This window comes from Anser brachyrhynchus (assembly GCF_964034855.1).
Source record: "Anser brachyrhynchus genome assembly, chromosome: Z".
Lineage (NCBI taxonomy): Eukaryota > Metazoa > Chordata > Aves > Anseriformes > Anatidae > Anser > Anser brachyrhynchus.
The window spans coordinates 46931449-46948059 of NC_137697.1; the positions used below are offsets into that span (position 1 = coordinate 46931449).

Below are 16611 nucleotides of genomic sequence, written 5' to 3' on the forward strand. Positions count from 1 at the left end.
TAGAGATAAATGAACAATTAGCGCTTTGAAAATCCTTCCTGACAGCCCACCTGAATGGATTTCGTGTTCCTGCTGCCATTTTTTTTTGCTAAAAGATAAATAAGCTTTGTTTATTTTGACTCTGCAGGCAGAAGCACTTGTGTGGGATAATGATGTATCAGCTCACGCCCAGACTGTTGCCAAGGCCAAATATGAATTTTTATTTGGCTTGGAAGAAGAGAAGCCTTCAGAAATGGGTAAGTGCTATTTATCACTAATGTGTGCAAAAACATCCTCTCAAGGCCCTCAGGAAGGAATTGCCGAAGCTGCTGCTGAATGACCCCGCAAGGGCTTGCTCGCTGTGCTACGCTGCTCTTCGCTGGCACGCAGTGCAAGTACCAGACCAAAGGACCCTGATGGTTTGGCCACAGCAAATGGCAGCAGTTCCTTGTCTTATGCCCCCACCCGTCTCTTTGGCTCACCTGGGCCACCTCGATGTGACGGTGGGGACTTGGGTGCCGGTCACACTCGGCTAAGGGGCTGGCGGAGGAAACTTCAGCCCTTCTCCGCAGTGGAGCCATCTTAGCCACGCGTCTGCACTCTGCATGCCAAAACATGGCTCTGCCTGGCAGTCCTTCCAGGAATGCCCTTCGTGAGCCGCACGCTGCTGTTCCTACAGCTAGAGGTAGATAAGATTTTAATTTAGATATTCGAGGTGGTACCTGAACTGCTCCCTCCTCTGTATTTAGTAATTCATGTTATCCAGACGTAGTATCTAATTTTATGCCTAAGGATCAGTCTTGTTTCTATGTTTTTCTTGTAAACAGAGAGCGTTTTCTACCTTTTCCCAGTCCAAGCTTAGAAGAGAAAAAAAAAATAGTAGTTACTATACCTATTTCTTTTGCTTCATTTTAATTACCACCAATCCCTGCCCTCTTTGCAAAAGCATTTCCTCAGGCTGTTCTCTTTGCACCTTGATCCTTTCTAAATTGCAAACTTTCTGGAATGTCACTTTTAATTAAAGAAGATTCCCTTCCTGCCAGAGAAGGGCAGCACTCTGTACAGAAACAAGCTGTGTATGGTCTTCCACTTCAGTCAAGAGGAAAAAAAAATAAAGAGAAAAAAAGAAAAAGCAGAAGTGAGCTCTGGAAAGTGACAGTTTCTCCTGGATTTTCTAAAGTTATGTCTTCCACTTGGGAAATCGTAGTTGCAGAGCAGGGGGAAAAACAAAACCACACAGATGCTCCTGTTTAGGAATTTTGAAAACTTACAAATTGCCACAAAAATGTATATCACATTATTACATGAATCACAATGACCTCGTTTCTTGTTTGGGGAGAGACAATGTGAGAGCACTGTCAGCAGACATTAGTACATTTCCGGAGATTGGCATTAAATAAAGCATACTGTGTCTAATAAATCCAAGTGAATCTATTGTCATTACTAACCAAAACAATTATCAAATGTGATGAGCATTCTGTGCTGCATGGGTACTTAGAATTAAAATAAAGGGCGGCTTTATTGGCTTAAGTGTGTACTTTGCCACATTTTTCCTGTGTTGCTTCTTGCCTTGTTTCTGAATCTCCTTCTGTACCTTTATTAATCAGAAACTAACAGTAGGGGCTAACAGTCAGTGAAAAGGGTGAATTCCAGGGAGAGTTTCCAAATATTTAAGTGGTTAACATCTCACATTTGTGAATTGTACCCCAAAACTGTGTTGTAAAGGTGCTTTTTCTATACCATTACGCCCACAGAATTAATGACTGTGATAAAGACCAAGCAGAGTCTCAGAAAGGGCCCCTTCCCTTATGGCAGATTGGTCCTTCTCCTTTTAGCAGATTCATAGAAGTTGAAATCCAGATGGGACCCAGAAGAGTCTTCTCGCCCTGTCTCCTGGCCAGCTAGACCTGTACTTGGCCAGCCTGGGATTTGCAGCCCCCTTTGTCCCTTTAGCTGTGATAAAGGTCTGCCAAACTGTACTGCTTCTGCTGTGTGTTTTCCCCAGCCAGGATGAGAATATGTGCTCTCCTCAAAGCCCCTGTTCCCCCCGCCCAAAACTCAGGTTCCCTGCTGCACAGCATTGTGCCTACCCAGTCTGGTTTCTTGCTATCACAGGCAAAGGAAGTCTCCTCCTCCTGGAAGATGCCTGGCCAAAATGGATGCACGAGAATGGTGCTGCCCCTTCTACTTGTTTTCTTCAAGGTTTCAGTTGCTTATTTACTGGAGGTGAATGACGACTGGGCTGGCTCAGATCACAGTAGATCAAACCCAGGACCCTGTGCACATAGTCATAGTTTCCTTTGATTTAACCTGTGTTGAAGATGTCATGGCATATCTGCAGGGGATGAAGACTGTTTCGGAGGAAGCAGCTATGCCTGAAAGTCCTTCTGTCCTTCTCTGTGTTAGATGGGGAAGGGAAAAAAACACCACCGAAAATCCAAACCAACCTGCTACTTTCTAAAGTTGCTTTTAAAATAAAGATGACATGGTTTTCATGGGTCAAAGTATGTAAGGTTTCAAACAAATGAGTGACAGCAATAGGGCCCAGGAGCAGCACTGGTGTTTAAACTTAATCAGGAGAACAGCTTGTCGCTGTGGGCAGTAAAGCTGAACTTTCATTTATCTGACCTAAAGAGGTTTCACTCGTGCCTTGGCTGGCCTCAGAAAATGAGAACATAATACATAAGCTGCCGAATGGCTTAATTAGTTCTGCCTCCCAGTTTATCCTTTCTCTCAGACACAGCCATATTGCCGAAGCCCTGCTGGATGCTGTTGAGAGTATGATTTTTTTAATTGGGTAGTGAAATACTTGCATTGGAGAAGACACTTCACAGAGAGGGACAATGACTGGGGGATGGTGTAGCAAACATTTCTGTTTGCCTAGGTCTCTCTCTGGAGACAGCAGGCTGTTAATGAGCTGCTGTGCTGATTTTTGCCTTCCAGGTTTAAGCTAGCGGTCATTTTCACAGGTGAGAGGAGAAAAAAAAAACTGTTTAAATGTGTGTAGAAGAGGTGTTTCATTGCTATATTCAAATGTACGTGCTAATAAAGCTACCACATTGCAAACAATTCCTCTTTTTTCTCCTTCACTGCCCTCGGTCTGTTTTTATTTGGGAGATTTGCAATCCCAGATCGTCTCTGTACTCGCCTCTTGGTCTTCAGTGTGTGACTCTCCTGTCTGGCTTTCCTTTCTCCTCTGTCCCTGGTTCTCCTCTGTCCCTGGTCATCCTCCTCAAGGCAGGGGGGTAGATGTATCGGCACAGAAGCAGGCCCCCGCACCCTCATTGTGTGCAGGGAGGATGAGGGGACACACATTTTCCTGCAGAAGCCTGCTCGTGGGGCTGCACCCTGCCGCCTCCACAGCCTCGCGGCCCTGCTCCTCGGTGGAACCCCAGCCCTCTGCCTCCAGCAAAAGAAAATATTTTCTAAAATCTGAACGCAGCCGGAGCGGACGTCTCCTCAGCCGTGTTAACATAAAGGGCGCTTGTATGGGTCTGGAAACATATCCTCCTCTGGAACTGGCCATGCAAACAGTGGTCTCTATTGAGCAGCTCTATCTCTTAGGCTTTGGCAGGCTGCAGGGTACTGATTGTTATGACTTTGCAGTTCATACATTTAAATACAAAAAAAAAAGAGTTTTGACAAAATGAGTTCTAAAAAGTGCTTCCTCAGGGAAAGAAAAATAGGGGGGGGACACCCTACAAAATAATTACTTAAAGAAACACGAAATCCAAGACCTCCCTAATCCCTGTTATTTGACGAAAGAAATCCAAGGGAGTTGTTAAGAAGCAAATATCTTCTTAAGATTCATGAACAGTCTTTTCTCTGATACTTCTAGGAGGGGAAAGCTTTCACCCCTCCTCTGTAACTAAGTGTATAATCTCATTCTTCACAAAAAAAACCCTGTACAAGTAGTTCCCGGGTTGCTATGCAAATCTGGTCTTTCCCAACAGCTGCTGGAAGGAGCTTGTTTTTGAATTCCTGGTGAAACAAATAGCTTTTTGGAAAGCCTGTCACTTGCTGTTTTGTGTACAGTGAGGTGTCATGAGGCAACTGAGCTCATTTAACAGCTTGCTTCTGCCAAAAGAGATGGTCCCAGCCACATGCTAACACGGATTGTCTCATGCTAGCTCTTGTGCTCATCTGTTTTCTTAGCAAGTGTAAGCCAGCAAAAATGGAGTAAAAAAAAAAAAAAAAGGTCTAAAAAAAAGGTTTAGTTTCTCTTGGCAGTGCATGCTGAATCACCTTTCCAATGGTCAAACAGTGCCAGAGCTGACACGCAGAAGAAGATGAAATATGTACCTTAACCCATGCCACATACCCATTCCTGAACCTAAATCATGGAAATGAGTGCATTTGCTCTAGGATTTCTTTGGCTTCTTTCAGGAGCTAAGGAAGCACATAGTGGCTGTTTTTTTTGTACACCCTTTTTCACAAAATCACAGAATAATTGAGGTTGGAAGGGATCTCAGGAGATCATCTAGTCCAACCTCCCAGCTCAGGCAGGGTCCCGTTGAGAACATTACCCAGACGGTGGCCCTATATTGCTGATTTAAGCAGCCTTGAGAAAGCTACCCCGTTACCTTTCTGTATTGCTGACTTCCTAGGTTGACCTTTGCTCTTCTGCTTTGCTTACTTTCTCTGCATCACTTCCAGTCATGCATGTCCAGCTCTGCTGCATCCTCCTAGCACTGCATAATGTGACACCTTCCCACTCTAAAACTTCCCTTACATCAAATTTGCTCACATACTGCATCATTCTTATATTAGCATGGATTGCTAACTGCAGTCTTCCCCAGCACTTTAACCACATCTCTGTCCATTTCGATAACACCACCCTTTGTCATGTTTTCCTTTCTTGCTCCTTCGCATTTCCAGGCAGTCTTGAAAGTCTAGGCACCCTGGGCTGCTGTTTTCCTCTGCAGTTCTGCTTCCCTGTAAAGGTACAAAACAGTGTTTTCTGAGGGTTGAAGGGCTGCTGATTGCAAGTCTACGTTGCAGTGACCAGAGCCTGTGAAGATGTGTATGTCAAATATTCGTTTTAGGTATGTCCTGCAACATTTAACAGGGGTACATGCGAGACTGGATTCCTGCACAGCTAAAACCAGTGGTGCCCACACGCTCTTAATTGAAATTCCATCGTTCTGATGAGCCTTCTTGAATCTGTAAGCTTAGTTTTTGTTCTTTCTGGGGCTCTACTGCCATTTCTGACACAATGAAGACCAGCAGGAGTTTTTAAGTGGTGGTGTGGTATCACTACATTTTATCCTAATTGTCCCTGATGTTTGCTGTCTTCTTTGGCTGGCAGTGAGGCATTACGCGAGGTCCATGGCTCTGCAGGAGGAAATTGCATGTCTTGTGACCTGCACTTGAAAGCTGGGTAGTTCAAGTTATCATAACCTACAGCTGCAGGGAGGAGATTACCACATCCTTGACTCAGTAAACAACAAAATTGTTTGAAGGCCAAGGGTTTAGCACAAATAATAGTTAAAACATGGGCTGTTTGTTTATTGTTTTTTTTAAGGTGCAGAATTAAACACTCAGCAGCTAGGAAATGCCAGAGTTGAGGCAGTAATTACCTCCCCATTTGTGGGCTGCCGGCTGGAGCAGCGGAACGCCCTGACGCCAAATGCACAAATATTTGGGGGCCTGGTGGTGCTGTCAGCCCCTTGGTGGTGGCTGGCCTTCTTCAGACACCCGGAGCATATGGGGTGCAGGCCGAGCTCAGCAGCGGCTGAGCAGAAACGCTTTCCCAGAACAACAAAGCCAAGTCCACGAGGCACAAAAGGAGGGGCTCAGCTGGCTGACTTGATCGACCGGCCGTATGTGGATGCGGTGGGGCACAGCTGCATCGTCACTTATCCTCGCCATCAGCTCCGCTTCTCTCCTTTGCTACAGCCCTGTCATCTTTTGAGACAAAGGAGGTAGGCAGCACACAGACGGAAGCCCTCCATCGTGTTGTAGCCTTGGTTTATCTCTAAAGGCTTTTGGAGAAACAGTGTACTATCCTGCTGCTAAAGGTGACATGATAATGAACATGTAGAAGACATCTAATTAAAATTACATGGGTAGATGAAATTCTGGCTTGTTGCCACACTGTAAAATGTAACATGGTACAGCAAATATCTTTCCTATTCACAGTTCAACACTTTAACGAGCGCCTTCTGCTCTGGACCCCCGCGTTGTTTATTGACCACCATTCAGCTTACTGAGGAAGGGAGTCTCATTCACCATGCTAGCTTGCTGAAGAGTACCCGTGCAACGTCCAGCTGCACCTTTAGCAGCAAAGACTCTGAACCTGGGAAATGCACGTCCCTCTATGCCCTACTTTTATTTTAGCTGTGTGCATAACTCAATATCCAGCTCCTGGGGTGCTTTGAAGACTGCTTACCCAGCTTTCTCTTAGCCCAGCTAATTGATCCCGAATCTCAAAATGCAATAAATGACATCCTCTCACAGGAGTGTGTCTAGTTTCCTCAGTAGCTGCTGCAAAGACGCAGGGTTTCTCAGATTGGTAAGCAATTGTGTTTTTTGTTTTCGCTTTTTTTGTTTTTAAGCCGTCATTTCTACCTTGAAGTCTGGAGTGGTTTCTTTATTTGAGAATATCTTTCCACTTAAAGTGCTTTTTGAGGATTTTAAAAAGATTCTTTAAAAATACAATATTTTAAATACATAAATGCAGGTGGATTCAGGGAGCTACAAAGTCTTCACTTTATAGGCGCTGTGAGTGAGTGTCAAAGGAGCTGTGGGTTGTCACTGCTCCAAAAGTTTGTGCTTTCAGCCTGAGGTTCTTAGGGAGCTTTTTAAATGTTTCTTGATATCACTGTATCTATCTGCACTTGGAAAATCACCTGTTAGGAGCTTCCTTTCTAAATCACAGCAATGGAAAAATTATAAATTTAGGATTCTTTTCGGATTTGCCATTTGAATTTTGAGCTTAATGCTTATATTTTCCAACTTTTTTAAACCAAAACTTAAGGTTCTTTCTGTCACTGCAGGCGGTGTGCCTTTAAAGAAATGAAGTGCTTTGCATATAGCAAGACCCACTGACGTCAGGGTAGTGAGCCCAGTTTTTCCCTTTGTATTCCCTCCCGTTCCCCCTTGTGCTAGCAGCTGTTTCAGTCTACCCTTTCGCTTTCCAGGGTAATGACTCTGGGGACCAAGCTATCTCACTGACCATCTGTGGCCCATGCAGCAATTTGTAGTGGATAATCCCTCACACTAAGCTCTCCCAGCACGTGCTGTATGTTAGTTTTGGACTGGGTCCTCTTCTGAGCTCACTGTGGGCCCGCGAGCTGCCGCGGCAGCGTGCCCTCTTTCCTGCAGCTTGGGGAGCGATGAGGTGCCCAGTGGAGGGCTTTTAGTTCAGTGTGGTTTGAGTTACACCGGAGGCTTCCAAACCCCATTTACCACTGGGAAATGGCTAAAATCTGTAGAAGACATATGTAACTGAGACACAATGTTATTTACCTAAGGCTTTCCATCAGAAGGCACGTGATGTGGAATAGAGCTAGAAGACTTGCAATTGTAAAAAACCACACATGCACACGCACATATATTTTACATGCTGCTCTCGTCATTGCTTTCTTTGTGGACAGGCTTTACACTCATATCTCCTCCGTCTTCCTTTCTCAAGCAGTGACAACCTGCCTGTCACATCATCACCGACTGCAGGAGCCGGAGCTGAAGGAGCTGGTGGAGATGCTCTTGGTAAATGTACCTGGTATTGGAGTGGCTGTCCTGTGGCAGACTGAAGGTTCACCTAATGCAGCCTCTTGTGGCCAAAAATCAGAATTTAGGGAACTAAGTAAGAACTACACAGAGCCGTACTTCTCTGGTAACTTCTTCCAGCAACCTGCAGGTCAGAGGTTTCCTGAGCAGCACGGGATGACTTGGTCCTTGCTAGTGCTGGATGGACGGTGTCCTGTCCTGTGCCGGTCAGTTTAACTTCTGAGCTGTCAGCCACCACTGGGTCTGCGCCCTTGGGGCTCACCAGTGACCCTCTCTGGTCCTCTCTTTTTGGGGTGAGGGATCCCAGACTGCGTAGTCATTTCTTATGCATAGGCTCATCTGTATCCTTGGCTCCCCTCACCTCCACTGTCTGTGTGTTTGCTAAGGCAAGCGGGGAAGTGGCAGTGGCATTTAACCTGTGCTTACTTTATAGGCACCTCTCCCTTACCCCTTCGCCCTGCTCTCCCTACTTCTGTCAGCTCCTGTATTTCCACCAAGCTGTTTTTTGCGTAATGCTGATGGGCTGGTGGAGGCCTGGCTCCAGCTTCCCCAGGTGAGCAAGCTGCCCAAAAGCCCAGAGCGGCTGCAAGCTGCAGAAACATGTGCGCCCAGTGCGTGCAGCAAGATATGGTCATTTGCAGTCTGGTTAGAAATCCTCAGTGCTTGCATCGTGTAAATCACTCAGCTTTGGCTAACACAGGACTATCAACGGCACGAAGAATGACATCATTTGGCAAAAGGGCTGCTGACGGTGGTGTGGCAGCATCCCTGCTCTCCCACAGGCAGGGGCCGCTCCAGCTCAGCCTGCGCAGGCACAGCTTTATAAATCCAAATAGTTTTAGTTACCACTGAAGTTGCTGCCCGAGGGAGTGCACGATGCCTGTGGCTCCCCCTCTCCAGAAAGGTGCAGGAATGATACCGTGCCGTAACTGCTGTGATCTGTTCATTAAACTTTGTCACCCAGAGATCATTTCCTTGCAGTGCACCCATTGTTTTTACGGCCCTAATTTGCCATTTACAAATAAAGGCAATACATGCCCGCAACAGGAGAAGATAAATGGTATGATTCCACATGCAGTCTCACCTATGTGCTGCTAGTGATCAGCGCAAGGAGCTGTGGAGAGATAAAATGCAAGATGCCTGCACTGTTGTGTGAAACCTTCCAGCTCGGTAACACTGAAATGCCGTCAGGCGCCTTCTGCTCTGAAGCCAGCACGCCACTCTCAGGATCACCATTCTGCCCCTTTATTCCTCTACGAACGCGGTTATAATAACCGGCAGTTAAGCACAAACATCTCCCTGGCATATCATCAGGCAGCCTGTGCTGGAGGAGATTTTTTTTTCCCCCTGCAAGCTGCCAAGGTGGACTCCTTAGCTCCGGCGATAGACTGAATGAGACTGCAGTTCCCCCATCAGTTTCATAATACTCAGAAAGCTTCCATTTACATCATTGTGTGCAGTGCAGGGCAGCAGCTGCCAGGAAATTTGAAACTATTTTGATTCCAGTTGACTAGAACAGCAGCAATTGAATTAGCTGGTATCGCTATAGATAAACTGATGATCTGTGCATTTTATTTCTTTGACCAATGGGTAACTGCTGGAGCTACAGTAACCTCTGTGAGTAAGGAGACTGTTCAAGCAAATATATCTGATTTCTCTAGCTAGCTAATCTGTCTATCTATCTATCTATATACTGTATAGAGAGAGAGACACACACCATTCTTTTGTAAAATGTACCTGTAAACAAAATGTCTGTCTATGCTTGTAACTTGTGTTTTGCTTCCTAGAATTTCCTTTTATTATGCTGTAGACAAGCTTGATTGAAATGGAGTGGCTATTTACCTATGAAATATATCTATGCCTGATTTAAGTCATGAATTCTTTCAACCTCTAGTCATAAGAAAGGCTGACAGCTGCTGTTAGGTTATATTTGCCCGTTTTCTCGCCACTCGCCCCCGTGCTGTTTTAGCTCTTTCTCTCTCCTTTTCATTTTTTTGCTTTGTTGAAAGAAGCCACCTTCAATTCAAAGTAGAAATTGGTGTTACCTGAGAGTGTGTGTCCTTTCATTGTTTGTTTGGTGGTGGGTATTTTTTTCCCTGCTCATCTTCAGTGCGGTCCTTAAATTTTGTTGTTGCCTTTCTAGCCTTGTTTGTAATGCAGTCATATTGGGGGATGGGGTTGCACAGGATATGCCAGTAGCTGCAGCAAGACATGATGCTGTGGTGGTGGATGGGAATAAGGGAGGAGTTTCCCTTAAAGAGCTCAAGCTCCTCCAGACTCGGGCACCTGAAGCGGTGCACGGAGCCACGGGGAAGGCTTTGCCCCTTCCAGGAGCAGGTGGCGGTGGTGGTGTGCTGCAAGGAGCAGAGGCCTCAGCAGCGCCTCAGCAGCGCGGTGTGTGGTGCTACCTGACGCAGGGGGAACAGGCTGTCGCTTTGGTGCCTCATTTGATTTTTTTTTTCATCAGGCACCGAATTAGGCAATGTTTCTCCAGGATGCTGGGAAGGCGAGAATCCCATTTGCTTGCGGTCACATATTGCAGCAGCAGAAGTCCTCCCAGAGCATAGCTGCTGTGACCTCAGGGTAGAAAAGGCCTTAAGTTTGTACTGTGAAGGTGCCCAGGTGAAACACTTGCAGCTTGCACGTGTGGCAAGCTCCTGTACGTCTCTATGTGCCTGTGTGTTCTGTACTCATGGCTTTTCCTGAGTGTACCAGGCTCGCCAGAGGGTTGTGTTTGCTTCGGAGTAGGTTGTGAAAGACGTTCAGGAGGAGAAGCAAAGCAGAAACTTGTTTGGGACTGTTCACTGCTGCAAGCGGCGGCCATCGGTGATGGATGGGGCGTGCAGGAGTGTGTGCGGCATTCACTGCCAGAAATAAGGCCTCCTCTGTTTTCCCTCCTGTCAGTTCAGAAGCTAAGATAGCAATTAGCAGAGACGAGCCTGGCCCCTTGGCAGGAGCTGTGTGCGGTGCCTTGTTGGGGCTTGGCCTCCAGTGCATGTTGGCTGCATCCCAGCCCTGTGGGGGGCCGGGGGGACACCGATGCTCTGGGCTTCCTTCCAAGGGGCCTGGAGAGGTGTGTGGGTCAGAGAGAGGCGTGGGGCTCCAACTTGTGTGGGCACTTCCCATTGCCTTCCTTCGGGATGTGCCGAGGTGGGGGCATGGCCATGTGCTGCCCCCAGGTGCTGGGGTTTTGGGGCTGGAGGGGCATCTGCCATGGGGGGCACCCCCTCTGGTGGGTCTGCAAGCTAAGAGATGCTGTAGGTAGAGCTGAGCCCTCCAAGAGGGGTTTACTGACATCTACAGTGGTGGGGCAGCAACTGGCATTAATGCTGCAGCACCCTAGCATCGTGTGGATGTGCAACCAAATTTATGTACATTGGGGGCTGTTTATCTGGGGCTCCCAGTCACTTAGAAAAAACACTGTGCCTGGAGATGCTTGTGCGGAGAAAAGATACCACTGTCTTCTTCAAACTCATCTGGTACACCCACACCTGTGGGCTTGGAAACTCTGTGACAGAGGCAGGCTAGCAGTGCAGATGTGGACAGGGCATCCTTGCTCCTCACAGCCTCATGGGACCTTTCTCTTTGGTCAGAGGCTGTGTGACTTTTGCAGCAGAGGTCCCTGCTTTGCCCAGGCACTGTCCTCAACAGCAGCTGAGTCATGTAGGTGAAACCCGACCCACTGAAGTTTCATTCTGGAGTGATTAAATCAAAAGCATGGAGATTCTGGAGAAAGTACTAGGGAAGAGGCTGTGGTTTGGTGTAGTCCGAGTCTGTCATTTTGATCCCATGCACACACACACTATGTGTGGTATTTACCCTGTAGATAGAACTACTGGCTAGTTAGCTGCCAGGTGTGACCTGCTTCTCCTTGTCTTTATAAACCACTGGCAGATATATAGCCATGTTTGTGTGGTGCTGAACTCACGTTAAATTAGCCTCCCTTTTACCTTGAAAATCATTAACCACAGCGATATGGCTTCCCCCTCAGCAATGGCTTGTGGCCAGCTCAGAGAGGAGACGGGCATGGGTTTGCAGAGCAGCACCCAGTGATGCACCCCCAAGCAGGGCAAAGTGTCCAGATGCAAGTGGGTGTGTGGTTTCAGAGCTGTCCCTCTTGACATTTTTCGGAGTAGGTGTTTGGGTCTTGCCCCTTCATTGTTTGGTTTAAAGTAATGTAAACTCCAGGCTAGGTCTTTCTAGAAGTGTGCAGTGAACGCAGCTGCTTCTGCTTTTTTCCAAAAGTTCAGCTCCAGCTTGGACTGTAATATCAGGTGGCCAGATATGCGTCAGTGTGCTATCCATGGGTCCCTCTGAGAACAGCTGATTCTGTGTTACCCGAGAACAATGGGAGCCACTGGGTGCTCGGCTCCTTTGAAAATGCCACCATCAGTTTTCTCTCCCTCTCTGTTTACATCGGTTTGAAAAACAGCACGAGGAGGGAGGGGTATCGAGCTTTTTGTGAAGCACTGAATTTACTTTTTTTAGCAGAAAATGTGAGCTACTCAGGATGCGTGTATTACTGCAACGTGACCTTCACTTACCTGAGTTGTTAAAGGAGGAGGGTAGTACTGGCAGAAAGTTTAATTGCCCATTAATTGCTGTATAATTCAACTAATTGGTTTTGTGGAATATATGGGGTGTGGCTGATTACCTTCCTGGTGTTTCATCTTTATAAGTGAAAATGACCTAGAAGTATTTTTTAAGTGAAACCACTAAATATGATGCGTGCTGTGGATGGATGTTAAATTTCTGAATATCTGCTTCCTTCAGCCTTTGTGTTTGGCGTGTGGCCTCAGACTATTCATGGGCCACTGGGACCTTTCTGAAGTGTAGCAGACATTTTTGGCATTCCTTCCTCGGCAGTTCAAGCTTCCAACATAGGGCTGCCCAAAAACTCGTATGCAAGAGGACCAGTTGTGGATAACTGCAGTGTGAGAGCATGCAGAAATGAGTTAAACAGAACGGTATTTTCCCTGCAGGGACAAACACAATTGCTCTGTTCTGAGAAGGTTGTGATGGGGTGGTTAGGCTTTTTGCTTGTGCACACAGTAGATAAATCCACACTCTTTTTTTAATTTTTTTGTTTGGCAGGTAGTGGCCATGGAAGTAATACATTGCTCCCCCACACCATCATCAATGAATTTCCAGAGTACGGCACTATAGAGCCAAGTGGAGACGCACTGAGGACATCATCAGAGGGCCAGGCAGAGCCTGTGACGTGCAGCCCAGAAGGACGGGACGGTCACCAGGTACCTGGCAGGCCTCCTCAGCCTGCGGCTTCTGTGGACGAGTCTAGAGCTCACGCTAAGGCAGCGCAGCTGCGTGCTGCAGAAGAGGACTTACAACCTGTGGGTAACGTGCCAGAGATTATGAAAATCTCTCGACGGCTAGAAGCAACAAAGGTGCAAGAGAGAGCAAATACTTCTCTTGATTCAGAGACGCACATGGAAAAAAAGAACGTTCCTGGCAGCCAAAATGTGCAGGCAGCCAGAGAACCAGTTCCAGCAGGCCAGGAAAAAACCTCAGACATGCCTCTTCCATCTGAGCGAACAGCTGAGGAAAAAATGCATTTGATCGTAGAGAAAGATCTGGCTGCAATATGGACTGGAGAAAAGCAGTCCGAGTCCTTGCAAGCCACCAGTAATAAAACTGAGGAGGTCCACACAGCAGAGGAGACAAGCTGTCATAGACCATCTGTGACGAACCTGGAAGCAGCCAGCAGAGTGGAGGGGTGGGCGCATTTCGAGGAGTTTTCAGCGTACAGTCAAGGCAAAATGCAAATCGGTCCTGAGAGGAGGCTCTCTAAAGAGGCAGCTGTGAGCAAACATGTAGAATTTCAAGGGGTGGAGATTTTATGGCTGCAAAAAGCAGAGGAGCAGAACAGAAAGAAGCATTCGCTGCTGGAGACCGCATCCGTGGAGAGGAAGGCATTCCCCAAAACATCCAGCCACCCTGTGCCACCAATGGTCTCCCCGGGCTTGGTTACCTTGCCGGACAGTGCTTGGAGCGAGGTCTGGGAAGACCCCAGGCTGGGAGCTGCCTGTGGAGCTGCTCCTCTGGCGTTGCTTGATGAAAGTGGGGAGGATGAAGTTTTTGTGAAGGACAAAAAGAACCGCGGAGAGGAGGAGACCACTGTGCTAGTGAGAGGCCAGAGCAGGTGAGATGGCTTCTGGGGGTTGTGGGGCGCTGGATGAGTGTCTCTTACTGCAAGCACGGGACTTTTGCCTACCCCTTTAGGAGCTGCTGGTTTGCCATCAGTGGCAACTGATGTTTGTCTGCAGCATGGTGGAAATGGTAATGGTTAGTGTGCAGTGGTGGCCAGTGGACTGAGTCCTGTCCACACTGTGCTGCTGGAGTTGGAAATCAAACTCAGGTTTGGAAGTGTGAAAGTGTCTCTTCCAGTCTGCCCAGTAATGGTTGTGTGATGAAGCAGCTCTGGCAGGTGTAGCTAGGATGGCGTATAGTTACATATAGGCAACACACAGGCCTGGCCATATGTGCCTTGCTAGATGTTCTGGTTTCGGGCCAAGTTCATGCAAGCACAGTGTGAGCACTTCTGTGAGGCTGGATAATGAAAACATTTAGCCAAAGTCACTTGTGGGTAAATGCAGTGATGTGCTTTCTGTGTTGTCTACCTATTCATCTATGTATATTTATGAACTGCAGGCTGTTCTTTGTGAGAGCGTCCCGATTTGCTTGCCCTTTGCTCCTGACCATGTCTGTAATGGGGTGCGGGGTGCCCCACAGCTGCGGGCAGGCCAGCGGGGCTCATCGGGGAGCACCCAGCCCTTTGGGCCCCTCAGGACTTTGCTCTGGTTACTGCCTGGTACCGCGATGGTTTCAGCACTGATGGCGGACAGACGCCATGAATATCTGAGATCTGCCGCTGCCAGGCCTCAGGCCCTGCTGCTGGGTGAGGGCACGCAGATCTCAGCTTTTGGACAAAACGAATGTATGTGAAAAGCTGCTGGCTTCCCTCAGCTAGAAGGAAAGCTCAAAAAAATAGCCAGTAACCATACACAGTGCTCTGCCCTCCTGGTGCCACATGAGGGCCAGGCCCATGGGGCTTCTGGGCCGGGCTCTTGCTTCCCTCTCATTTTGGAGGCCCCCACCAGCCCCCCAGAGCCTCTGGCTGGGCTTGTGGCTCTGGCCTGGCCATCAGGGATGGTGCTAGCAGAGAGTTCATGATTTCATGAATGCATTAGCAGCTGATGTTAACTGTTAGGCAATATCATGCCTCCCCCCCCAGTGCTTTTGCTCATCAGATTGTTTCCTTTCATGTCCCTAGGACTGTAACAGAGTGGAGAGGGAGATGGTGCCCGTTGTGAGCGGAGGTGGTGTGAGGTGCTGGTGGATCATCCATGGTGTGGTCTTCTGCACGAAGCACAGACCTTTCTGTCCAGAAAGGCGGAAAACAAGGAGGTCTGCTCTAAGGTCCAAACCTAGCTGCCAAACTGAAAAGAGCTGTTTGTGCTTAATTTCTAGGATCATTGAGGAGGGGGAAGCAGCCATGGGAGGATATGAAGATGTCCTTGGACAGAGGCACTCTGACGTCTCCACTGATCTGTACAGCTCGCAGTTTGAAAACATCCTAGACAATGCCTCTTTATACTATAGCGCAGAGTCACTGGAGACGCTATACTCGGAGCCCGATAGCTACTTCAGCTTCGAGATGCCACTCACTCCGATGATCCAGCAACGCATGAAGGAGGGCAGTCAGTTTTTAGAACGGACTTCAGCCTCGGGACAGACGGATGTCTTTCAGCTTCCCCCTGACGGGGAAGCAAAGAGCTGCTGTGAAGGGATCGCCAACGGTTTAAGGGATGTAAGCGAGACACTCTTCAGAGGAGATGTCACAGAAGTTCCCCATTTGGAAAGGTAAAAGTAGTGGATGATCTTTGTGTGTGTGTGCTTAATTATTCTGATGCCTGTGTACTTAAGCAGACTGTCTCAGAGTGTAGTTATGACTCTGCACGCTGCACGTTTTCTACACCAAATGATTTTCAGTGTAACAGAGTCAGGTGCGGAAGAGAAAAGAGCCATCCAAACCTGCTGTTTGTTAGAAAGTACAAATTTACGTATTTTTTTGTAGGTGTCTCTGTGATAGTTATATCAATAAAAGGCTGGCCTGTATTGTGGCATTTGTGGGACTTGTCCCTGGAGGAGTTAGGTACCTGCTATAAATAAACACTCTTCATCTCCAGTTACAACTGAATTCGCTTACAGCAATTTTAGGAAAAATAAAATCTGGTGCACATGGACAAGTTGTCCAAATACGGCTTATGATCTGGATGTTATAGATGTGTCTTTCGGCATGGCTTTTTCTCTCGTGAGACCAGCAGGAATTTTGCTGGTTTCTTCAGCTGGGACAAGGTTTTGCTCCCACTGCGTCCTAGCAGTTGCGCTAGTTAACTGATTTGTTTTACTAGTGCAGTAGCAACTGACTGAAAGAGGAAGGAGTGTTGTAAAAATATTGAAGATCTCTGTTTAGGTAAAGGGAGAGGCAGAGAAAGCTAGTAAGAGAAGAGTTATGTGAGAAATAAGCACTGGGCTAAGTGGTCAGAAGATGCTGTGTATTTATATAAACTCGCTATATGAGCAAACTTCCCTCATAATGTGTCGATCAAAGGGAGATGAGGATATTGAAAGGCAGCAACACACAAAGTGGGGGAGATACAGCCAAAAGCAGTAATGTTTTTTTTATTACTCAGCAGTAATGAGGGGTGAGAGGCCTCACAAATGACAAAGATGCCTCAGGTTGCCATCCTGCAGGGACAGGCTGTTATCTCAGAGCCCTTAGACTGTTCCCTTAGATGGGACTAGTCTAGTCTAAGTTTTCCAGAGCATGAGTGGCAGGAGATCTTTTATGTGTTTTAGTCCTTTTGTGCAAGTGTGAAA

General features: G+C 47.3%; 1 protein-coding gene across 7 annotated transcripts in view; it reads left to right on the top strand.

Moving 5' to 3' along the window:
* PSD3 (pleckstrin and Sec7 domain containing 3) overlaps positions 1-16611 on the top strand; it is a 110202-nt gene that overhangs the window by 13533 nt on the left and 80058 nt on the right. For 3 of the 7 annotated variants that reach the window (XM_080572927.1, XM_080572921.1, XM_080572926.1), the window contains exons 2-6: positions 128-236; positions 5504-5903; positions 7616-7689; positions 12805-13870; positions 15199-15591. In XM_080572927.1, the coding sequence (XP_080429053.1) occupies positions 233-236; positions 5504-5903; positions 7616-7689; positions 12805-13870; positions 15199-15591 (1937 nt within the window). In that variant the 5' untranslated portion in view covers positions 128-232. The remainder of the gene's footprint in view (positions 1-127; positions 237-5503; positions 5904-7615; positions 7690-12804; positions 13871-15198; positions 15592-16611) is intronic. The other 4 variants (XM_080572929.1, XM_080572928.1, XM_080572930.1 and 1 more) reach the window with 3 other exon arrangements.